Consider the following 26,094-nt stretch of genomic DNA (forward strand, 5'->3'; position numbering starts at 1 on the left):
AGACGGTAGAACAGTCCCACCTCTCTAATTACTTGCTCCGCCTGTTCCGCTCACTCGTTCCCTCAATTCCTGACGATATGCTACTCCTAGATAGGGCACATAGGGCCCTACGTCCTAGATCCCAAGATGCTAAAACACCGAGGGATGTAATCCTACGTTTTCACTATTTTGCGGTCAAAGACCAAGTCTACGCCAAAACTCGGATGTCTCCAACCATATCTTTCGAGGGCTCCGACCTCCTAGTTTTCCAGGACTTGTCACCGGTCACGCTGAATAGACGAAGAGAATTAAAGGACATAACCAAGACCCTAAGAGATAACAATATCAGATATAGATGGGGCTTCCCCTTTGCCCTACAGGTCCGATCTGATGGTAAAGTCCTCTCTGCTAGATCCCCTGACGAGGCCCTCCAACTGCTCCGCCACTTGAACATCTCTGGCCCTCTGTCTGCCTCGCAACGCCCTCCCCCAGTCGACACCTCTCCTCCCCCCAAGGCCCCGTCCCCCGTTTGGAACACAGTTGGCTCTGCCTCCCACACTCCTAAGGGCACATGACTTTATAACTGGCGCGGCCCCTGTGCGGGCCTCTCCCCCGCAACGGCCATCACGGGATCTCCAGATGTCGTCTGATGCTCCATCAGCGTCCACACACTCGGTGGACCCCTATGTTTAGTTAATGTTTCCTGTTTTTAACATGTATATGTTTGTGGGGGCTGGGCCGGTTCGGGCCCCGGGACCGGGGGCCTCCACGGTTGGCCGCGCGGCCCCCGAGCCCGGGTGTCCCGACCGGGCCCCGCTCTCTCCTATGCGCTCCTAAATGGTCGTGATGTTACTGTTCCCTTTTGGTGTATTGTTTTTTTTTTTTTTTTTTCCTTTATCTCCCCCCCCCCACCCTCCCCTGCGTTTATATGCTTATTCTTCTGTGACTTGGGTAGTGGGGAACCACGAGCCTCCATCTCTTTTGAGGTCGGATAGACGTCACACCATATCTACACTTTGCTCTTTTAGTTTTGCTCCCCCTCCTCGCCCCCCCCCCTCCCCCCCTCTCTCTTCCCCCTATAGCTCCTTCAGTCTACTAAATACAATTTGCGCTCTGCATGGGTTTTGCCCACACACGGAACCCGGTGCTCACAGTCCTCTCCTCTGAGCGGCTGGGTTCACCCATCCCCCATTCGGCCCTTAGGGTCGACGTCGGACGAAATTGGCCCGCAGGCCTATTTTTTCCCTGGGTCCGACCAATGAGAATAGAATCTCTATGTTTGTTCATTGCTATCACTACCATACATCTGTCTCTCCTCTGTTCTCTTTTTACCTATCTTCTTTCTTCTCAGGTCTTCTTCCCTTCTCCTCCACCTTTCTCTTCGGGGATTCCGCCGGTGCGCCTCAGTCTGAGTGGTACCCCATTCACTTCCCATGGTTCTTAGAATAGTTTCCCTGAACACGAAGGGCCTGAACAGTCCACACAAGCGCTCTCTCCTATTTCAAACCCTCAAACAACTCAGAGGCGATGTTATATTCTTACAAGAGACCCACTTTTCGGGCACATCACACCCTGAACTTAGGTCTAAAACATTCCCACACACATTCCATGCTTGCGATCCTATACGCAAAAAGAAGGGGGTCTCTATACTCTTTGCTAGCCACCTTGCTTTTACCCCCTCCAACATATTAAGGGACCCTGAGGGTAGATACCTATTGTTGGTGGGACTGTTGAACGGGACCCCCTACACATTCCTGAATGTTTACGCTCCAAACCAACTTCAGGCCCCTTTTTTCCATTCCCTGAATGGCCTACTAGCTCTGCACAGACGCGGCAATGTGGCTCTAGGTGGGGATTTTAATGTGACCCTGGATAGCACCCTGGACAGATCTAAACCTTTACCCAGATCAATGCGCTCCTCTCACTCACGTAATACAGCTGCTCTGAATCTCTTGCTATCCCGACACCTTCTCTTTGATACATGGAGAGTGAAGGAGTCGACCGCGCGGGATTACACTTACTACTCCTCTATCTACGATGTCTATACAAGATTGGACATGCTCTTTCTGAGTACAGAACCTGCCCAATGCATCCTAGACGCCTCCATTTACCCTAGTACGTGGTCAGACCACGGCCCAGTCACGGTGGACATCCCAGGTCCGCGCTCTCCCGCTCGCCACCCTACGTGGCGGCTGAATGACAGACTCCTTCTTAATCCTCAAACGAAGGCCCACATAGCAGCCGAAATTTCTCATTACTTTCATACAAACACGTCCTCGACTATTTCTCCTATGTTATTGTGGGATGCCCACAAGGCGGTTTTACGTGGTTGCCTGATTAGTGCCTCCTCTTTTAACAAGAAGGCTAGAACCAACCGTATCCGGGAACTCTCAGACTTGGTTACATCCCTTTCGCTGAAACACAAAACATCAGGGGCAGAAGCGGATCTTTCTGCTTTGTCCTCTGCCAAGGGCGAATTGAACATGCTCTTGACGGCTAAGGTGGAAACTAGCTTGAAATGGCTCAACCAGTCTTTCTACGAAAAGGGGGATAAGGCGGACCGGCTACTAGCCTCGCGGCTTCGGACTAAATTGGCAAGGAATAATGTTCAGTCTATTCAATCTTCCCCTGGGAAGAAAACCTGTGATCCCAAGCGTATCACCGAGACTTTCTCTAGCTTCTATAAGAAGTTATATAATGCTTACGGGCCCTCACACTCTAGTCCGGACTTTCTTACGGAAGTGCGTGCCTTTCTGTCCCAATGCCATCTACCTCATCTATCCCCAACGATCTCCGCGAACTTGAACACTAGAATCACCGATGAAGAAATTGCCAACGTCATTAAAGATTCGAAACCCAACAAAGCTCCCGGCCCAGATGGTTTCTCCGCCGTCTACTATAAGACTTTTCTGCCCCAGCTTATGCCCCACCTTTCGACCCTATTTAATGCTGTCCTACAGGGTGCCTCTTTTTCTAAATCGGCTTTGGAGGCCAAGATCATAGTTATTCCCAAGGAAGGCAAAGACGCAACCAACTGCGCTAACTATAGACCTATATCGCTGCTCAACTCGGACATTAAGATATACGCGAAAATCTTGGCCCTTCGATTGAACAACGTATTGCCCCACCTTGTTCATAATGACCAGGTGGGATTCATCCCGGGTCGTCAAGCCCGCGACAATACGAGACGGGTCATCAGCCTTGCTCATCATATCAACCTTACCCGTACCCCTGCTCTTATGCTTTCTCTGGACGCGGAGAAAGCATTTGACAGGATAGGATGGCCCTTTATGTTCGAAACTCTCGCTCATTTTGGCTTTCGAGGGGAATTTCTCACGGGGATTCAGGCTCTATACTCGGCCCCGTCAGCACGGGTATCCGTGAATGGAGTACTGTCGGACCCTTTGGATATCTCCAACGGTACCAGACAGGGATGCCCACTCTCACCCCTGATATTTGCTCTGATAATAGAACCACTGGCCGCACACATCCGGACTTCAAATGATGTTAGGGGTGTAGAGGTGGGGAGCTCAGTCTACAAGATTTCCCTGTTCGCGGACGATGTCCTTCTTTCGCTCTCCTCACCACATACTTCACTGCCGAACCTTCTCCAGCTTCTCTCGGAGTACGGACATGTCTCGGGATATAAAGTCAATTGGTCCAAGACGGAAGCTCTCCCCTTCCATATTCCCTCTACCCACCTAGCTCACATGCAATCCAACTTTAAATTTTCTTGGTGTGTTTCAAAGATCCGTTACCTGGGAATATACATCACGCACCGCTATGGGGACCTCTATAAGGCAAACTTCGCCCCTTTGCTGGTCAACATCAAGGCCGATCTTCATAAATGGCAGTCCCTTATTATATCTTGGTTGGGGCGTATCATAGCTCTGAAAATGAATATACTCCCCCGCCTACTTTATCTATTTCAGACGCTGCCTGTGAAAGTCCCGGACTCTGTCCTAGCGCAAGTTCACTCTTGGTTTCTCCGCTTCGTTTGGAAAAATAAGACCCCTAGGATAGGTTTCGCCACCTTACGCAAACCAGTACAGGAAGGCGGAAGAGGATTCCCAGATATCCGCCTTTACTATTTGGCCACTCATCTTAGCCAAGCCGTCGCTTGGTTCGCCCCTGCTCAGTCCACTAGATGGCTACAGCTAGAATCTGCACTGGGCCATACTACGTCTTTGTCGTCTCTTCTCGTATCCTCCCCCAAAACTAGATCCCCCCATTTGCAACTGCACCCAGTGCTGGAATTTTCCTGCCAGATATGGGACTACTGTACTTGGCGCTTTCACCTCTTGTCATCTCCCTCTCAACTTACCCCATTATGGGATAATCCTTCCTTCACCCCAGGTCAATCTCTGACTCGATCTCGTCCATGGATGGAAAAGAACATCCGCTTTGCTTGGGATGTTCTGTCTGGGGGTACATGCGCGTCCCTATCGGACATCATAGCGAAATATGATTTCCAGGAGGCGAACCCTTTTACCTACTTCCAGATACGACATTTTGTCTCTTCTATATCGAATTCTTCCCCGTTCCAACCTTTAACCACTCTAGAATCATATAGCTATCATAAACCGCTTGCTCGAGGAATCATCTCCCTACTGTACTCCCTTCTCCAGGTTGAAGTGCAGCCGACGATCCCGGCTTTTGTTCTCCAGTGGGAGCGGGATCTTGGTCCGCCGCCTGGAGACCATGATTGGTCGGATGTCTTCACGGCTGCCGCAAAATCCTCCATTTCAACGCTAGTGAAGGAAAATGCTTACAAGGTACAATATAGGTGGTACCTTGTCCCCTCTAGACTCCACAAGATATTTCCTTCTTCTTCGCCCTCGTGCTGGAGAGGATGCGGCGGACATGGCTCTTTCCTTCACATCTGGTGGACGTGCCCCAAGATCATGCTATTTTGGGACTCAGTCGCACACTTGTTAAGTACAGTGCTCCAATCTCAGATATCTAAAGACCCTTGGTCTTTTCTACTGGGTCTCCCCGTTACTAACACACCTCCAAATACCGATAAATTACTGTCACAGATTTTAAATGCTGCTCGCTGCTCAATTGCTCTCCATTGGAAAAAGAAGGAGGCCCCCCCTATTAAGATGGTCATTGATAAAGTATGGTACTTCGCAAGCATGGAAAAAATCACTGCATACCTACACAACAGATCTTTCCAGTATCTAGTGATTTGGGAATTGTGGTTTAACTCTCAAGCTCCAGCACGTAGAGCTCGCACCCCTGGGGGCTCCGCAGCAATCCTCCTGTGATTTTAGCAATTCCGCCTCCCACAGTGCAGGTGTGTGACCGTCCTACATGCTGCCCTTTCGTTTACCTTGAGCATTACCCCCTGTTTTACACTGGCGCTTCGAGCTATACTCGCTGTATATGGCGTCGTGCTGGCGGAACCCCCCAACCCTGCCTCTTTTCTTCCTACTCTATACTTTCCTTGTCTTTCCTTTCTCTCCACTCCTCGCCCTCTCTTCACTCTTCTTCTCTCTACTGATACAACCACGAGCATGTTTTTCTTTTTCCCCGGTTACTAATTAATTAAAGTGCTTTGGTCGTTCTCAATGTATACGTCATCACCACTCCCTTTATTATTACCATAATGTTCTTTTTTCCTTCCGACAAGGGATCCTCGCTATCTCTGCTTTTGGATTATACATCTTCTGTAAAAATACTGTTGTTCCACAGATATACCCTCCCCACCTGTTGTGGGGGGGCTAATGTAACAATGTAACCCTGTATAACTTGAAAATTAAATAAACAATTTAAAAAAAAAAAAGAAGCATCCCCCCTCCCTTGAGGAACTTTTTTTAAGCTGAAGGAGGGCTGTAGAGAAGGAGAGTTTCAGTTTCCTTAGTAGCAACAGTAACTCTTAAATGCCCAACTCCTTAAAAGCCTCAAGAACCCCAAGGTAACATTGTCCTTCAGATTGCATGAAGGAGAAAATAAAAAACAGAACTATAATATAACTGTGCACTAGCAGTGAATCAAGGGATCCGGTCAAAATGCCGGCTGTCATGGTCCCAGCAGCCGGAATACCGATGCCGGAATCCCAACACCCGTCAGAATACAGACGCCAGATTCCCGAAAAGGTCAGGACACAGACACAGGAATTCCGATAGCCAGCATCATGACCTTGAGTATAGCGGGAGGGTTAGGTTTAGAGCCGTGGGTGGTGGGGGTGGGTTAGATTTAGGTGCCACCCTGGGAGATTTGAGTTAGGCTGCGGGGAGGGGGGAGATTGGGGTTTGGCACCACCAGGGGAAGGTGAGGTTTAAGCATTAATGGGGTAGGGTTAGATACAGCCTGTGGGAAAGGGGGGTTAGGGTTGGGTACCAAAGGGGAGGTTAGGGTTAAGCTGTGGGGAGGGAAGGTCTGTGTTAGGGGGTATGGGAGAGGGGAGAACATAGGTAGCTCACCCCTGTTGGTATTTCAATTGTCGGCCACCGGTAATTCATACACAACCAGTGAATCACATCAGTCAGTATTTCCATTTTCCGATCAATCTGACCCTTCAAAAATTTGTAATATTCAATTTATAGGAAGGAGTACAGTAGTATTGTGTCTTAAAGTGGTGCTTTGAACCACAGTCATGTCCCACAAACAGGGTACCCACCTTGACTAGCTAGATAGACTAGTCGCTAGATAGATAGATAGATAGATAGATAGATAGATAGATAGATAGATAGATAGATAGATAGATAGATAGATAGATAGATAAACAGTATTAGTTATAGCTGCAGACAGCTCTGAATATTGAAACTTTACTTACGGCCACACTGTACATACACACACCTGTGTAAATAAGGTGCACCATATATAAATCGCATCTACATAAACAGTCTGAGGATTTAGGTGAAAAGTTCACAAAGTTCTAGTCCTTCATTAAAAACTAAGGGGTTCAATGCTTAATGACACAAAAAGCTCAGATAATGATCCACAGATTGACTGTAGAGGTTTAATGTACTGCGTTCCATAAGTCTTAATAAAAGACTAGTGAGTAGATTTATTAAAAGGCGGTTTGTCAAAGCGATCGGTGATTGGAAGCTTTAATTGATGGTTTAGCATTATCGTCTGTTTTCCAGGAAATGAGAGAGAGAGATCGGGAAGTACCGGTAGAGAGATAATGCTGGGGGAGGTAGAGGAAGATGGGAAGGTGGGGGAAGAGAAAAAGAGATGGGGCAGAGAGAGAGAGAGAGAGAAAGAGCTGCATAGATAAAGAGGGGTAGAGACAGAGAGGAGTGAATAGACAGGAGAGAAGGGGGAGAGTTAAATCCCTGCGAAAAAGGGCCAGAGGGTTAGAGAGATGAAATGGTATATGTGTCATGTGTGATTGAGGGGGGGGGGGGGGGGGGGTGAGATAAGAAAACAAAAACCAGACAATGTCAGGCACAACAACTAGTGACCTGGCAAATAGGAGTTGGTAATACCTCCTTCCTGACAAGGGTACGTGAATATCTAGTGAGTGCTCCATATAATTTTACTTTTTTCTTGCGTATTAGTTATTTGCTGCATAAATATTATTCAAAATCTTGAGGTGCAGAAATGCATCTTTTATGTAACAAATTAAAACATTTAGGGGTATATGCAATTGCCGGCGAATCGCGGCAATTTTTCGCCCGTTTTTTAATTCGACACAATTCGACCGTCGAATTCCGGCAAGTGGGTGCCGGAATTCAACATATTCAATAAAAAAACGATTCGACAGTCCCGCTGTCGAAAAACGGCCGATTTGACGGATTTTGATTAGACTTGTAAAAATGTAAAAAACGGTAAAAACCACGAAAAAAAATTGCGTGGGGTCCCCCCTCCTAAGCATAACCAGCCTCGGGCTCTTCGAGCCGGTCCTGGTTCTAAAAATCTGGGGGGAAAAACTGACAGGGGATCCCCCGTATTTTTAAAACCAGCACCGGGCTCTGCGCCTGGTGCTGGTGCAAAAAATACGGGGGACAAAAAGCGTAGGGGTCCCCCGTATTTTTTACACCAGCATCGGGCTCCACTAGCTGGACAGATAATGCCACAGCCGGGGGTCACTTTTATACAGCGCCCTGCGGCCGTGGCATTAAATATCCAACTAGTCATCCCTGGCCGGGGTACCCTGGGGGAGTGGGGACCCCTTCAATCAAGGGGTCCCCCCCCCCAGCCACCCAAGGGCCAGGGGTGAAGCCAGAGGCTGTCCCCCCCATCCAAGGGCTGCGGATGGGGGCTGATAGCCTTGAGAAAATTGAAAGAATATTGTTTTTTCCAGTAGTACTCCCCCGCAAGCTGGTACTTGGAGAACCACGAGTACCAGCATGCGGGTGGAAAAACGGGCCCGCTGTTACCTGTAGTTCTACTGGAAAAAAATACCCAAATAAAAACAGGAGACACACACCTTGAAAGTAAAAGTTTATTTCATACATGCCGACACATACATACTTACCTATGTTGACCCACCGACTGCCACGCCCCCCTCGTCACTGAAGAATCCGGGGTACCTGTGAATAAAATTATACTCACCTGATCCAGTGTCCGGATCTTTTTAAATAATTCTCGTACTTGGCAAAACAACAAAACGGCAACCCGGACCAAACGGACTGAAAGGGGTCCCATGTTTACACATGGGACCCCTTTCCACGAATCCCGGGACCCCACGTGACTCCTGTCACAGAGGTCCCTTCAGCCAATCAGCGAGCGCAACGTCGTGGCACTCTGCTGATTGGCTATGCGCGTCTGAGCTGTCAGACAGCGCATCGCAAAGCCTTACCATTATATTCAATGGTGGGAACTTTGCGGTCAGCGGTGAGGTCACCCGCGGTCAGCGGCTGACCGCGGGTAACCCCACCGCTGACCGCAAAGTTCCCACCATTGAAACTAATGGAGGGAGCTGTGCGATGCGCTGTCTGCCAGCAGACGCGCATACAGCCAATCAGGAGAGTGCCACGAAGTGGCGCTTCCAGATTGGCTGAAGAGACCTTTCTGTGACAGGAGTCACGGGGGGGGTCTCTGCATTCGGGGAAAGGGGTCCCATGTGTAAACATGGGACCCCTTTCAGTCCGCCTGGTCATTTTTTTTTTTTGCCAAGTACGTGGATTATAATAAAAGACCACAGGACACTGGATCAGGTGAGTATAATTTTATTTTCAGGTACACCGTGGATTCTACTTGGACAAGTGGACAGAGGTCGGCGTGTGAACATAGGTAAGTATGTGTGTGTCGACATGTGTGAAATAAAGTTTTACTCTCACGGTGTGCGTGTCCTGTTTTTATTTGGGTATTTTTTTTCCAGTAGAACTACAGGTACCAGCGGGCCCGTTTTTCCACCCGCATGCTGGTACTTGTGGTTCTCCAAGTACCAGCTTGCGGGGGAGGCTTGCTGGGACTTGTAGTTCTTCTGGAAAAAAACAATATTCTATCATTTTACTCAAGGCTATCAGCCCCCCATCCGCAGCCCTTGGATGGGGGGGAGGGGGGGGGGACAGCCTCGGGCTTCACCCCTGGCCCTTGGGTGGCTGGGGGGGGATCCCTTGATTGAAGGGGTCCCCACTCCCCCAGGGTACCCCGGCCAGGGGTGACTAGTTGGATATTTAATGCCACGGCCGCAGGGCGCTGTATAAAAGTGACCCCCGGCTGTGGCATTATCTGTCCAGCTAGTGGAGCCCGATGCTGGTGTAAAAAATACGGGGGACCCCTACGCTTTTTGTCCCCTGTATTTTTTGCACCAGCACCAGGCGCAGAGCCCGGTGCTGGTTTTAAAAATACGGGGGATCCCCGGTCAGTTTTTCCCCCGGATTTTTAGAACCAGGACCGGCTCGAAGAGCCCGAGGCTGGTTATGCTTTAGGAGGGGGGACCCCACGCAATTTTTTTTCTGATTTTTAGCATTCCATTTAAAAATAAATAAATAAATAAAAAATAATATTTTTAAAAATATATAAATAATACTTGTGCCTCCAAAATAGACAAACCAAGTACCTAATCCCTTCTAATATAAATAGATATGCTATTATAAATAAAAAAAACCACCAAAAAAACATGTTTTTAAAAAAATTTATTAGATTCCGCCAGCAAAGTGTGGCTGATTGAAAATGATGAATTTACTGTCTAAAAGCACTGTTGTCGAATTTACAAACTTCAATTGAATATACTTTTGTCGAATTGCCGCATTTGTACCATTGCAGAAATGTCGAATTTAACAAATGTCGAATTTCAAAAAGTCGAATTTGGAAAGTCCGTTTTTTTGACGAAAAGTACTGAATTGCATTGTCGAAATTTTTTTTTTGGCGAAAATGTCCCGTTTTTCGACATTTTGGGGAATTCGACCGCAATTGCATATACCCCTTAATGTTTAATTTTACCTAAGCAGTAAGCTACTGTGCAGATTACCAAAGTTGTTCTACAGGTTTATGTAGTGCACTTGTATATCCCATCATTAATATTCATAAAGGCGTCACAACAGAACAGAAGTATCTCAACCCTTTTATTTTGTGTACAGACAGTGATTCATCACATTATGTATGGTCTTTAATTACCATCAGATGCAAGAGAAAGAAAAAAGAAACAAAAAAACAAACAGGTACTGTACAGTCCACATTTCACCTTACCTTAAAGTCATATGCAGATTGCTTTATAACCTCTGGTGCCATCCAGAATGGTGTGCCAACAAAAGTATTCCTCTTAATCTGTGTATCTGTGAGCTGGCCCGCTACGCCAAAATCTGCCAGTTTTACCTCTCCATGTTCAGACAACAACACATTGGCAGCTGAAAACAAATACATAATAAATACAGACTTTTACCTAGAATATCATGGTACATGCATGTAAAATGTGTACTTACCTTTAATATCTCTATGGATTTTTTTTTCAGAATGTAAATAATCAAGACCTTTAAGTATTTCCCTTAATATTGTGGCAATTTGTGTTTCATCTAAGTGACCAGGTTCCAGCTGTCAGAAAATAACAAGCAACAAATTAATTTTACACAAAACAATCAATATAAACTTTACAAAATAACACCTACTGTACCTTACATCACCTGTAAGATCAGCAGTAGACAATAGTGTAGAATTACGGAGCCACTTAGGAACAAGCTGGATCTTTTAAGCCTCCAGGAAAGATGTATATTAAGGGGATGCGGTCAAGATCCCGCCGGACGGAATCCCGGCGGTCGAAATACCGACACCGGGATCCAGACCGCCACAATCTCGACATATTCTCCCTCTGTGGGTGTCCACGACACCCATAGAGGGAGAATAAAATAAGATTTTACTTACTGGTAAATCTATTTCTCGTAGTCCGTAGTGGATGCTGGGGACTCCGTAAGGACCATGGGGATAGACGGGCTCCGCAGGAGACATGGGCACTTTAAGAAAGAATTTAGGTTCTGGTGTGCACTGGCTCCTCTCTCTATGCCCCTCCTCCAGACCACAGTTAGAGAAACTGTGCCCAGAAGAGCTGACAGTACAAGGAAAGGATTTTGGTAATCCAGGGCAAGATTCATACCAGCCACACCAATCACACCGTATAACATGTGAAAACAACCAGTTAACAGCATGACAAACGACAGAGCATCAGGTCAAACCCTGATGCAACCATAACATAACCCTTATTGAAGCAATAACTATATACAAGCATTGCAGAAGAAGTCCGCACTTGGGACGGGCGCCCAGCATCCACTACGGACTACGAGAAATAGATTTACCGGTAGGTAAAAATAAGATTTTACTTACCGGTAAATCTATTTCTCGTAGTCCGTAGTGGATGCTGGGGACTCTGTAAGGACCATGGGGAATAGATGGGCTCCGCAGGAGACAGGGCACTTTAAGAAAGAATTAGGAATACTGGTGTGCACTGGCTCCTCCCTCTATGTCCCTCCTCCAGACCTCAGTTAAGGAAACTGTGCCCGGAAGAGCTGACAGTACAAGGAAAGGATTTTGGAATCCAGGGTAAGACTCATACCAGCCACACCAATCACACCGTATAACTCGTGATAAACTTACCCAGTTAACAGTATGAACAACAGAGCATCAGACAAACCTGATACAACCATAACATAACCCATAACTATATACAAGTATTGCAGAAGAAGTCCGCACTTGGGACGGGCGCCAAGCATCCACTACGGACTACGAGAAATAGATTTACCGGTAAGTAAAATCTTATTTTCTCTAACGTCCTAGTGGATGCTTGGGACTCCGTAAGGACCATGGGGATTATACCAAAGCTCCCAAACGGGCGGGAGAGTGCGGATGACTCTGCAGCACCGAATGAGCAAACACAAGGTCCTCCTCAGCCAGGGTATCAAACTTGTAGCACTTTGCAAAGGTGTTTGAGCCTGACCAAGTAGCCGCTCGGCAAAGCTGTAATGCCGAGACCCCTCGGGCAGCCGCCCAAGAAGAGCCCACCCTCCTTGTGGAGTGGGCTTTTACTGATTTTGGAAACGGCAATCCAGCCGCAGAATGAGCCTGCTGGATCGTGTTACAGATCCAGCGAGCAATAGTCTGCTTTGAAGCAGGAGCACCCAGCTTGTTGGATGCATACAGGATAAACAGCGACTCAGTTTTCCTGACTCTAGCCGTTCTGGCTACATAAACCTTCAAAGCCCTGACTACATGCAGTAACTTGGAATCCTCCAAGTCACGAGTAGCCACAGGCACCACAATAGGTTGGTTCATATGAAAAGATGACACCACATTTGGCAGAAATTGCGGACGAGTCTGCAATTTGGCCCTGTCCATATGGAAAACCAAATAGGGGCTTTATTGTGACAAAGCCGCCAATTCTGACACACGCCTAGCCAAAGCCAAGGCTAATAGCATGACCACCTTCCACGTGAGATATTTTAACTCCGCGGTTTTAAGTGGCTCAAACCAGTGTGATTTCAGGAAATTCAACACCACGTAAAGATCCCAAGGTGCCACTGGGGGCACAAACGGGGGCTGAATATGCAGCACTCCCTTTACAGACGTCTGAACTTCAGGTAGAGTAGCTAGTTCTTTTTGAAAGAAAATGGATAGGGCCGAAATCCGGACCTTAATGGACCCCAATTTCAGGCCCAAAGTCACTCCCGACTGTAGGAAGTGAAGGAAACGGCCCAGCTGGAATTCCTCTGTAGGGGCATTTCTGGCCTCACACCAAGCAACATATTTTCGCCGTATACGGTGATAATGTTTAGCCGTCACGTCCTTCCTAGCCTTTATTAGCGTAGGAATAACCTCATCCAGAATCCCTTTTTCTACTAGGATCCGGCGTTCAACCGCCCTGCCGTCAAACGCAGCCGCGGTAAGTCTTGGAACAGACCAGGTCCCTGCTGCAACAGATCCTGCCTTAGAGGCAGAGGCCATGGGTCCTCAGCGAGCATTTCTTGCAGCTCTGGATACCAAGTCCCTCTAGGCTAATCCGGAACAATGAGTATTGTTCTCACTCCTCTTTTCCTTTCGATTCTCAGCACCTTGGGTATGAGAGGAAGAGGAGGAAACACATAAACCGACTGGAACATCCACTGTGTCACCAGTGCATCTACAGTTATCGCCCGAGGGTCTCTTGACCTGGCGCAATACCTCTGTAGCTTTTTGTTGAGGCGGGATGCCATCATGTCCACCTGTGGCATTTCCCACCGACCTACAATCTGCGCGAATACTTCTTGATGAAGTCCCCACTCTCCCAGGTGGAGGTCGTGCCTGCTGAGGAAGTCTGCTTCCCAGTTGTCCACTCCCGGAATGAACACTGCTGACAGTGCTCATACGTGATTCTCCGCCCATCGAAGAATTCTGGTGGCTTCCGCCATCGCCACCCTGCTCCTTGTGCTGCCTTGGCGGTTTACATGAGCCACTGCGGTGATATTGTCTGATTGAATCAGCACCGATTGGTTGCGAAGCAGGGTCTCCGCTTGACTTAGGGCGTTGTATATGGCCCTTAGTTCCAGGATATTGATGTGAAGGCAAGTCTCCTGACTTGACCACAGCCCTTGGAAATTTCTTCCCTGAGTGACTGCCCCCCACCCTCGGAGGCTTACATCCGTGGTCACCAGGACCCAGTCCTGAATGCCGAACCTGCGGCCCTCGAGAAGTTGAGTACTCTGCAGCCACCACAGAAGAGACACCCTGGCCCTGGGGGATAGGGTGATCAGCCGATGCATCTGTAGATGCGATCCGGACCATTTGTCCAACAGATCCCATTGAAATGGTCCTCGCATGGAACCTGCCGAAGGGAATGGCCTCTTATGACGCCACCATCTTTCCCAGGACTCTCGTGCAGTGATGCACCGACACCTGTTTTGGTTTTAAGAGGTCTCTGACCAGTGTCATGAGTTCCTGAGCCTTCTCCGTCGGGAGAAAAACCTTCTTCTGGTCTTTGTCCAGAATCATGCCCAGGAAGGGCAGACGCGTCGTAGGAATCAGCTGCGACTTTGGAATACTCAGAATCCAGCCGTGCTGTTGTAACACTTCCCGAGAGCGTGCTACACTAATCAGCAACTGCTCTCCGGACCTCGCCTTTATGAGGAGATCGTCCAAGTATGGGATAATTGTGACTCCTTGCTTTCGCAGCTGCACCATCATTACTGCCATTACCTTGGTAAATATTCTCGGTGCCGTGGACAGACCAAACGGCAACGTCTGGAATTGGTAATGACAATCCTGTACCACAAATCTGAGGTACTCCTGATGAGGTGGATAAATGGGGACATGAAGGTAAGCATCCTTTATGTCCAGAGACACCATAAAATCCCCCTCCCTTGCGATGACCGCTCTCAGCGATTCCATCTTGAACTTGAACTTTTCAAGTATATGTTCAGGGATTTTAAATTCAATATGGGTCTGACCGGACCATCTGGTTTCGGGACTACAACATGGTCGAATAATAACCCCCTCCTTGTTAAAGGAGGGGAACCTTGACCACCACCTGTGGAAGATACAATTTGTGAATTGCAGTTAACCCTGTTTCCCTCTCGGGGGGAGGGGGGAAGCCGGCAGGGCCTTCAGTGAGGAGGCATCTTCTCAAAGTCCAGCTTGTATCCCTGAGACACAATATCTATTGCCCAGGGATCTAACAGGGAGTGAACCCACTGGTGGCTGAACTTACGAAGGCGTGCCCCCACCGGGCCTAGCTCCGCCTGGATTTTCGTAGAGGCCGGGGAGGACTTCTGTTCCTGGGAACTAGCTGTGTTGTGCAGCTGGTTTCCTCTGCCCCCGCCTCTGGCAAGAAAGGACGCACCTCGGACTTTCTTGTTTCTTTGTTCGAAAGGCTGCAGTTGATAATGACGTGCTTTCCTAGGCTGTGCAGGAATATAAGGCAAAATATCAGAATTACCAGCTATAGCTGTGGAGACCAGGTCCGAGAACCCTTCTCCACACAATCCTCAGCCTTCCATATGCCACTTAAGTTGGCATCATCTGTCCATTGCATATTCTACAGGATACGTCAAGCAGAAATCGACATAGCTTTGCTTCTAGGACCCAGTATACTCATGTCTCTTTGGGCATGTTTTATGATATATATCTCTTAAGACAGCATCTTTAATATATCTATAAATATATCTCTACATATACATATATATATATTTACATACATACTAGGGTCTCAATTTCTGCTGATAAGGTACCTTAATGTGCACGCTATCTGCAGGATCCCTGAGGATAGCTGTTAAATCAAGGCTACCTTTTGCCCTGGGGGAAGATTCCCATCGCATCCTGGTCCTAGTGGGGAAAGGATACTGCCTGAGAATTCTTTGTGGGAAGCTGCAGTCTCTTGTCTGGAGATTCCCGCTCTTTTTCCTCATAAGAGGAGGGAAATTTACCTCAGCTTTCTTCCCCTTAAAATGTGTACCCTTGTGTCATGGACAGATGAGTCATCAGTGATATGCAAAACAACTTTTATTGCAATAATCATATTGAATACTTTTCTGCCATTTTGGCTGTAACTTTGCATTATCGTAGTCGACACTGGAGTCAAACTCCGTGTCGATATCAGTGTCTATTATTTTGGATAGTGACCATTGAGAGACTCTGAAGGTCTCTGCGACATAGGGACAGACCTGGGTAGATTTCCTGTCTGTTCTCTAATCTTTTGTGCAATAAATTCACCTTAGCACTTACACATATCCAAACAGGTGTCGGCGTTGTCGACGGAGATACCCTCTCACACACATATTAGCTCCATCTCCTCCTTAGGGGAGCCTTTTACCTCAGACATGTCGACACCACACACTCAGGGAATGCTCTATTTGAAGACAGTTCCCCCACAAGGCCCTTTGGAGAGACAGAGAGAGAGTATGCTAGCACACACCCCAGCGCTATATGACCCAGGAATCACACAGTAACGTAGTGTTAACCCAGTAGCTGCTGTATATTGTTTTTACGCCAAATTTATGTGACCCCCTCTCTTTTTCACCCTCTTCGAGCTTCCTCTCAGCGGAGATGTGGAGAGAAAATGGCGCTGGTGAGTGCTGAGGAAGAAGCCCCGCCCCCTCAGCGGCGGGCTTCTGTCCCGCGATTTTGTGTAAAATAATGGCGGGGGCTCATGCATATATACAGTGCCCAACTGTATATATGCCCACTTTGCCAAGAGGTCTCTAATTGCTGCCCAGGGCGCCCCCCCTGCGCCCTGCACCCTACAGTGACCGGAGTGTGTGGGTGTAATGTGGGAGCAATAGCGCACAGCTGCAGTGCTGTGCGCTACCTCATATGAAGACAGGAGTCTTCTGCCGCCGATTTTGAAGTCTTCTTGCTTCTCTCGCCGGCTTCTGCCTTCTGGCTCTGCGAGGGGGACGGCGGCGCGGCTCCGGGATCGGACGACCAAGGGTGAGTTCCTGTGTTCGATCCCTCTGGAGCTAATAGTGTCCAGGAGCCTAAGAAGCACGACCTATCCGCAGTTAGTAGGTTTGCTTCTCTCCCCTCAGTCCCACGTAGCAGAGTCTGTTGCCAGCAGATCTCTCTGAAAATAAAAAACCTAACAAAATACTTTCTTATTAGCAAGCTCAGGAGAGCTCACTAAAGTGCACACAGCTCTGTCCGGGCACAGATTCTAACTGAGGTCTGGAGGAGGGACATAGAGGGAGGAGCCAGTGCACACCAGTATTCCTAATTCTTTCTTAAAGTGCCCTGTCTCCTGCGGAGCCCGTCTATTCCCCATGGTCCTTACGGAGTCCCCAGCATCCACTAGGACGTTAGAGAAATCTTATTTTCTCTAACGTCCTAGTGGATGCTGGGGACTCCGTAAGGACCATGGGGATTATACCAAAGCTCCCAAACGGGCGGAAGAGTGCGGATGACTCTGCAGCACCAATTGAGCAAACAAGAGGTCCTCCTCAGCCAGGGTATCAAACTTGTAGAACTTTGCAAAAGTGTTTGAACCTGACCAAGTAGCCGCTCGGCAAAGTTGTAATGCCGAGACCCCTCGGGCAGCCGCCCAAGAAGAGCCCACCTTCCTAGTGGAATGGGCCTTAACTGATTTTGGCAGCGGCAATCCAGCCGCAGAATGAGCCTGCTGAATCGTGTTACAGATCCAGCGAGCAATAGTTTGCTTTGAAGCAGGATCACCAAGCTTGTTGGATGCATACAGGATAAACAACGACTCTGTTTTCCTGACCCTAGCCGTTCTGGCTACATAAACCTTCAAAGCCCTGACCACATCAAGCAACTCGGAATCCTCCAAGTCAGTAGTAGCCACAGGCACCACAATAGGTTGGTTTATATGAAAAGATGAAACCACTTTCGGCAGAAATTGTGGACGGGTCCGCAATTCTGCTCTATCCACATGGAAAACCAGATAGGGGCTTTTATGTGACAAAGCCGCCAACTCTGACACACGCCTAGCCGAAGCCAAGGCTAATAGCATGACCACCTTCCACGTGAGATATTTCAACTCCACCGTTTTAAGTGGTTCAAACCAGTGGGATTTCAGGAAACTTAACACCACGTTAAGATCCCAAGGTGCCACTGGAGGCACAAAAGGAGGCTGAATATGCAGCACTCCCTTTACAAACGTCTGAACTTCAGGTAGAGAAGCCAACTCCTTTTGAAAGAAAATGGATAGGGCCGAAATCTGGACCTTAATGGAACCCAATTTTAGGCAAAATTTACTCCGGACTGTAGGAAGTGAAGGAAACGGCCCAGCTGGAATTCCTCCGTAGGAGCATTGCTGGCCTCACACCAAGCAACATATTTTCGCCATATACGGTGATAATGTTGAGCTGTCACGTCCTTCCTAGCCTTTATCAGCGTAGGAATGACCTCATCCGGAATGCCTTTCTCTGCTAGGATCCGGCGTTCAACCGCCATGCCGTCAAACGCAGCCGCGGTAAGTCTTAGAACAGACAGGGCCCCTGTTGCAACAAGTCCTGTCTTAGAGGAAGAGGCCACAGGTCCTCTGTGAGCATTTCTTGCAGATCTGGATACCAAGTCCTTCGTGGCCAATCTGGAACAATGAGTATGGGGGGTCATTCCGAGTTGTTCGCTCGGTAAATTTCTTCGCATCGCAGCGATTTTCCGCTTAGTGCGCATGCGCAATGTCCGCACTGCGACTGCGCCAAGTAAATTTGCTATGCAGTTAGGAATTTTACTCACGTTTTTTTCTTCGTTCTGGTGATCGTAATGTGATTGACAGGAAGTGGGTGTTTCTGGGCGGAAACTGGCCGTTTTATGGGAGTGTGTGAAAAAACGCTACCGTTTCTGGGGAAAACGCGGGAGTGGCTGGAGAAACGGAGGAGTGTCTGGGCGAACGCTGGGTGTGTTTGTGACGTCAAACCAGGAACGACAAGCACTGAACTGATCGCACTGGCAAAGTAAGTCTCGAGTTACTCAGAAACTGCACAGAGATGTCTTATCGCAATATTGCGAATCTTTCGTTCGCAATTTTAAGAAGCGAACATTCACTCCCAGTAGGCGGCGGCTTAGCGTGTGCAAAGCTGCTAAAAGCAGCTTGCGAGCGAACAACTCGGAATGACCCCCATTGTTCTCACTACTCTTTTTCTTATTATCCTCAGCACCTTGGGTATGAGAGGAAGAGGAGGAAATACATAGACCGACTGGAACACCCACGGTGTGACCAGGGCGTCCACAGCTATCGCCTGAGGGTCTCCTGACCTGGCGCAATACCTCTGTAGCTTTTTGTTGAGGCGGGATGCCATCATGTCCACTTGTGGCAGTTCCCACCGACTTGTAACCTGTGCGAAGACTTCCTGATGAAGTCCCCACTCTCCCGGGTGGAGGTCGTGTCTGCTGAGGAAGTCTGCTTCCCAGTTGTCCACTCCCGGGATGAACACTGCTGACAGTGCGCTTACGTGATTCTCCGCCCAGCGAAAAATTCTGGTGGCTTCCGCCATTGCTACCCTGCTCCTTGTGCCGCCTTGTCGGTTTACATGAGCCACTGCGGTGATGGTGTCTGACTGAATCAGAACCGGTTGGTCGCGAAGCAGGGTCTCCGCTTGACATAGGGCGTTGTATATGGCCCTTAGTTCCAGGATGTTGATGTGAAGGCAAATCTCATGACTTGACCACAGACCTTGGAAATTTCTTCCCTGTGTGACTGCTCCCCAACCTCGGAGGCTTGCGTCCATGGTCACCAGGACCCAGTCCTGAATGCCGAATCTGCGGCCCTCGAGAAGGTGAGCGCTCTGCAGCCACCACAGGAGTTACACCCTGGCCCTGGGGGATAGGGTGATTAACTGATGCATCTGAAGATGTGATCCGGACCACTTGTCCAGTAAGTCCCATTGAAAGGTCCTCGCATGGAACCTGCCGAAGGGAATGGCCTCGTATGATGCCACCATCTTTCCCAGGACTCGAGTGCAGTGATGTACTGACACCTGTTTTGGTTTTAAGAGGTTCCTGACCAGTGTCATGAGTTCCTGAGCTTTTTCTATCGGGAGATAAACCCTTTTCTGGTCTGTGTCTAGAATCATGCCCAGGAAAGGCAGACGAGTCGTAGGAACCAACTGCGACTTTGGAATATTCAGAATCCAGCCGTGTTGCTGTAACACTTCCAGAGAAAGTGCGATGCTGTTCAGCAACTGCTCTCTTGATCTCGCTTTTATGAGGAGATCGTCCAAGTACGGGATAATGGTGACCCCTTGCTTCCGCAGGAGTACCATCATTTCCGCCATTACCTTGGTAAATATTCTCGGTGCCGTGGAGAGACCAAACGGCAACGTCTGAAATTGGTAATGACAATCCTGTACCACAAATCTGAGGTACGCCTGATGAGGTGGATAAATGGGGACATGAAGGTATGCATCCTTTATGTCCAGAGACACCAAAAAATCCCCCCATTCCAGGCTTGCGATGACCGCTCTCAGCGATTCCATCTTGAACTTGAACCTTTTCAGGTATATGTTCAGGGATTTTAAATTCAATATGTGTCTGACCGAACCGTCCGGTTTCGGGACTACAAACATGGTCGAATAATAACCCCTTCCCTGTTGAAGGAGGGGAACCTTGACCCCCACCTGTTAAAGATACAATTTGTGAATTGCAGTTAACACTATTTCCCTCTCGTGGGGGGAAGCTGGTAGGGCCGATTTGAGGTATCGGTGAGGGGGCATCTCTTCGAATTCCAGCTTGTATCCCTGAGACACAATTTCTATCGCCCAGGGATCCACCTGGGAGTGAACCCACTTGTGGCTGAAATTTCGAAGACGTGCCCCCACCCGGCCTAGCTCCGCCTGTGGAGCCCCAGCGTCATGCGGTGGATTTTGTAGAGGCCGGGGAGGACTTCTGTTCCTGGAAACTAGCTGTGTTGTGCAGCTTCTTACCTCTGCCCCTGCCTCTGGCAAGAAAGGACGCACCTCGGACTTTCTTGTTTCTTTGTGATCGAAAGGACTGCATTAGATAATACGGTGCTCTCTTAGGCTGTGAGGGAATAAAAGGCAAAAAAATTGACTTTCCAGCTGTAGCTGTGGAGACCAGGTCCGAGAGACCCTCCCCAAACAATTCCTCACCCTTGTAAGGTAAAACCTCCATATGCCTTTTTGAGTCGGCATCACCTGTCCATTGCCGAGTCCACAGGACCCTTCTGGCAGAAATCGACATAGCATTTATTCTAGAACCCAGTAGACTAATGTCTCTTTGAGCATCTCTCATATATAGGACAGCGTCTTTAATATGCCCCAGGGTCAACAATACAGTATCCCTGTCTAAGGTATCAATTTCCTCAGATAAGGTATCCGTCCATGCTGATACAGCACTACACACCCAGGCCGACGCGATTGCCGGCCTCAGTAAGGTACCTGAATGTGTATAAATGGACTTCAGGGTAACCTCCTGTTTGCGATCCGCAGCATCTTTGAGGGTAGCCGTATCCTGTGACAGCAGGGCTACCTTCTTGGATACGCGTGTTAAAGCTTTGTCCACCCTAGGGGAGGATTCCCAGCATAACCTGTCCGTTGGCGGGAAAGGATACGCCATAAAAATCCTTTTAGCTCGTGTGAGGGGGGGGAAGGTTACCTCCGGCTTCTTTTCCCCATACATATGCACCCTCTTGTCAGGGACTGGGGTTTCCTCTGTGATGTGCAACACATCCTTAATTGCTATAATCATATAACGGATGGATTTAGCCAATTTTGGCTGTAACTTTGCATCATCGTAATCGACACTGGAGTCAGAATCCATGTCGGTATCTGTGTCAACAGTTTGGGATAGTGGGCGCTTCTGAGACCCTGACGGCCTCTGCGACATAGGATCAGGCACGGGTTGGGACCCTGACTGTCCCGAGGCTTCAGCTTTTTCTAACTTTTTATGCAAGGAAGTAACATTATCATTTAAAACCTTCCACATATCCATCCAATCAGGTGTCGGCGCCGTCGGCGGAGACACCACATTCACTTGCTCCCGCTCTGCTTCCACATAGCCTTCCTCATCAGACATGTCAACACAAGCGTACCGACACACCACACACACAGGGAATGCCCTCTCTGAAGACAGTTCCCCCACAAGGCCCTTTGGAGAGACAGAGAGAGAGTATGCCAGCACACACCCCAGCGCTATAAACCCAGGAATAACACAGTAACTTAATGTTAACCCAGTAGCTGCTGTTTATATTGCTTTTTGCGCCTAATTATGTGCCCCCCCTCTCTTTTTACCCTCTTCTACCGTGTAGCAGCAGGGGAGAGCCTGGGGAGCTTCCTCTCAGCGGAGCTGTGGAGAAAAAATGGCACTGGTGAGTGCTGAGGAAGAAGCCCCGCCCCCTCGGCGGCGGGCTTCTGTCCCGCTTAAATATGCAATTTTTTGGCGGGGGCTCATACATACAGTGCCCAGCTGTATATATGCTTAACTTTGCCAAAAGAGGTCCCAAATGCTGCCCAGGGCGCGCCCCCCCCCCCCCCCGCACCCTTACAGTGACCGGAGTATGTGTAGGTGTGTGGAGCAATGGCGCACAGCTGCAGTGCTGTGCGTTACCTCAGTGAAGAACAGGGAGTCTTCTGCCGCCTGTGAAGTCTTCTTTGCTTCTCATACTCACCCGGCTTCTGTCTTCCGGCTCTGCGAGGGGGACGGCGGCGCGGCTCTGGGATCAGACGGCGAGGGTGAGATCCTGCGTACGATACCTCTGGAGCTAATGGTGTCCAGTAGCCTAAGAAGCAGGACCTAGCTTCAGAGAGTAGGGCTGCTTCTCTCCCCTCAGTCCCACGATGCAGGGAGTCTGTTGCCAGCAGAGCTCCCTGAAAATAAAAAACCTAACAAAATACTTTCTCTCAGCAAACTCAGGAGAGCTCACTGAAAAGCACCCAGCTCGTCTGGGCACAGTATCAAACAACTGAGGTCTGGAGGAGGGACGTAGAGGGAGGAGCCAGTGCACACCAGAAACTAAATTCTTTCTTAAAGTGCCCATGTCTCCTGGGGAGCCCGTCTATCCCCATGGTCCTTACGGAGTCCCCAGCATCCACTAGGACGTTAGAGAAATTAGTGTGCCCGCAAGGGGCTGCGTTGCACTCGCCCCCCTGTCGGGATTGTGCCAGTCGGGATCCCGGTGTCGGTATTCCGACCGCCGGGATTTCGTACTGATCCCATATTAATTGTCAGTAATAGAATTTGCTCATTTCAACAGTCCTGCTTTAAAGTCATACACGCATAATTGTAATGGCAATGCATGCATGATTGTGCTGTGTAAATAGGAATACATAACCACTTATTCTACATCAGAGATGGAAAAGTGGATACAGTTAGTGGCATATTTACTTTTTAGACCCGTTTGGCAGTATGAGAGTAAATTACAATACTGACAAATATATTCTGTGTGGAACAGGAGGGATCCGCCCACACAGGGAAGATAAGGCAGGTGCGAGAACACCCAATTGCTGCAGTGGAGAGTCAGACTGGAAGACTCTGCCGTCAAGACAATCTGTGTAAGGTGCCCTGTTGAGACAAAGCCAAACAGAGATCAATGGGCTATTGAGAGCCAGGAGGCCTGAGTCGAAACCTGTAGGAGACAGAGAAGGCCATGAAACTCTGGGACTGAGCTACACTTTAGTGGGAAGAAGTCAGACGGTGAACCATGAGTGTGAGTAGGACTGAGACTGTGCATGGTACAATGAAAGACAGGACTTTTCATTTAACAGTCTTCATGTTTTCAGATTAGCCCCATAGATATGTTGGAAATTGAGGGGCCATGGCAGATATGAGGACATTCTTAATATTTGCAGGTATCCCCTGTAAATATTATTTGATAAATAGGCTCCTTAAAGAGTCACATGTGGCCCCTTACCATTCAAAAGGTCATCCCATTACCCTAAACTTGGAATGCACTGTATTCTATCAAGGGAAGAGATACAAATCTGCCATAACAGATCCACAGGCACTGTAATGCTAGATACGTGTTACCAGCAACACCAAACAATTCTCACTTCAGCCACCTCTGCAGGACCACAGCTTTTTTCACCTTTTGCTTGTTAGACTGGATCAGGATGCATGTATGCAGAAACGTTTCCATTCACCAACCTTTTGCATGTTCTGTTAATGTACCTCATTGCCCAAAACATGGGGCTAATGCAAAGTTGAAATGAAACGAAACAAAACTCTAAGCTGCACATAAAAATCCTGTATTCATGTACTGTACATACAGTATGTGAGTCTGAGGCACCTCAGGATGCTTCCAGCTCTGCATTAGTAGCATATGCTCCAGATTTACGTCAGGTGTGCATACAAACACTTATACATAACTAGGTCATAAGCACAAGAAAAGTTTGCTAACATTTGCTTTGAAAGAGAAAGATGCATTAGCAATTAGGTTGATTGAAAAGAAAAAAAAAGCCTCTATAAAACCGCAGGTATACTCTTCCTGCTGGTGACCATCGTCATCAGGCACCCAAAAGTGATACAGCCACTCACAGGCTTAAATGTGCCTCTCCACTGGTCTGGTTTGCCTCTGTTTTCAACTCTCCAAGTGTAATGCTGGGTACACACTAGACGATATTGTGAACTATATTGTGAACTATGGCCCTCATTCCGAGTTGATCGGTCGCAAGGCGAATTTAGCAGAGTTACACACGCTAAGCCGCCGCCTACTGGGAGTGAATCTTAGCTTCTTAAAATTGCGACCGATGTATTCGCAATATTGCGATTACTAACTACTTAGCAGTTTCAGAGTAGCTTCAGACTTACTCTGCCTGTGCGATCAGTTCAGTGCTTGTCGTTCCTGTTTGACGTCACAAACACACCCAGCGTTCGCCCAGGCACTCCCACCGTTTCTCCGGCCACTCCTGCGTTTTTTCCGGAAACGGTAGCGTTTTCAGCCACACGCCCCTGAAACGCCGTGTTTCCGCCCAGTAACACCCATTTCCTGTCAATCACATTACGATCGCCGGAGCGAAGAAAAAGCCGTGAGTAAAAATACTTTCTTCATAGTAAAGTTACTTGGCGCAGTCGCAGTGCGAACATTGCGCATGCGTACTAAGCGGATTTTCATTGCGATGCGATGAAAAATAAGATTTTACTTACCGATAAATCTATTTCTCGGAGTCCGTAGTGGATGCTGGGGTTCCTGAAAGGACCATGGGGAATAGCGGCTCCGCAGGAGACAGGGCACAAAAAGTAAAGCTTTTCCAGATCAGGTGGTGTGCACTGGCTCCTCCCCCTATGACCCTCCTCCAGACTCCAGTTAGGTACTGTGCCCGGACGAGCGTACACAATAAGGGAGGATTTTGAATCCCGGGTAAGACTCATACCAGCCACACCAATCACACGGTACAACTTGTGATCTAAACCCAGTTAACAGTATGATAACAGCGGAGCCTCTGAAAGATGGCTTCCTTCAACAATAACCCGAATTAGTTAACAATAACTATGTACAATTTATGCAGATAATCCGCACTTGGGATGGGCGCCCAGCATCCACTACGGACTCCGAGAAATAGATTTATCGGTAAGTAAAATCTTATTTTCTCTATCGTCCTAGTGGATGCTGGGGTTCCTGAAAGGACCATGGGGATTATACCAAAGCTCCCAAACGGGCGGGAGAGTGCGGATGACTCTGCAGCACCGAATGAGAGAACTCCAGGTCCTCCTTAGCCAGAGTATCAAATTTGTAAAATTTTACAAACGTGTTCTCCCCTGACCACGTAGCTGCTCGGCAAAGTTGTAATGCCGAGACCCCTCGGGCAGCCGCCCAAGATGAGCCCACCTTCCTTGTGGAGTGGGCCTTTACAGATTTAGGCTGTGGCAGGCCTGCCACAGAATGTGCAAGTAGGATTGTGCTACAGATCCAACGAGCAATCGTCTGCTTAGACGCAGGAGCACCCATCTTGTTGGGTGCATACAATATAAACAACGAGTCAGATTTTCTGACTCCAGCTGTCCTTGCAATATATATTTTTAATGCTCTGACAACGTCCAGTAACTTGGAGTCCTCCAAGTCACTTGTAGCCGCAGGCACTACAATAGGCTGGTTCAGATGAAATGCTGACACCACCTTAGGGAGAAAATGCGGACGAGTCCGCAGTTCTGCCCTGTCCGAATGGAAAATCAGATATGGGCTTTTGTAAGATAAAGCTGCCAATTCTGATACTCTCCTGGCAGAAGCCAGGGCTAGAAGCATGGTCACTTTCCAAGTGAGATATTTCAAATCCACCTTTTTTAGTGGTTCAAACCAATGAGATTTTAGAAAGTCCAAAACCACATTGAGATCCCACGGTGCCACTGGAG

At 48.4% G+C, this 26,094-nt stretch overlaps 1 protein-coding gene across 2 annotated transcripts in view; it reads right to left on the bottom strand.

The window, feature by feature from the left end:
- The window catches only part of STK24 (serine/threonine kinase 24), a 160,571-nt gene that overhangs the window by 40,953 nt on the left and 93,524 nt on the right, over window positions 1–26,094 (bottom strand). For both annotated transcript variants that reach the window (XM_063953064.1, XM_063953063.1), the window contains exons 4-5: window positions 10,803–10,911; window positions 10,570–10,727 (exon numbers count right to left, since the gene is read on the bottom strand). In XM_063953064.1, coding sequence (XP_063809134.1) covers window positions 10,570–10,727; window positions 10,803–10,911 — 267 coding nt within the window. The remainder of the gene's footprint in view (window positions 1–10,569; window positions 10,728–10,802; window positions 10,912–26,094) is intronic.

Source organism: Pseudophryne corroboree, chromosome 2 (assembly GCF_028390025.1).
Source record: "Pseudophryne corroboree isolate aPseCor3 chromosome 2, aPseCor3.hap2, whole genome shotgun sequence".
NCBI classification, from domain to species: domain Eukaryota; kingdom Metazoa; phylum Chordata; class Amphibia; order Anura; family Myobatrachidae; genus Pseudophryne; species Pseudophryne corroboree.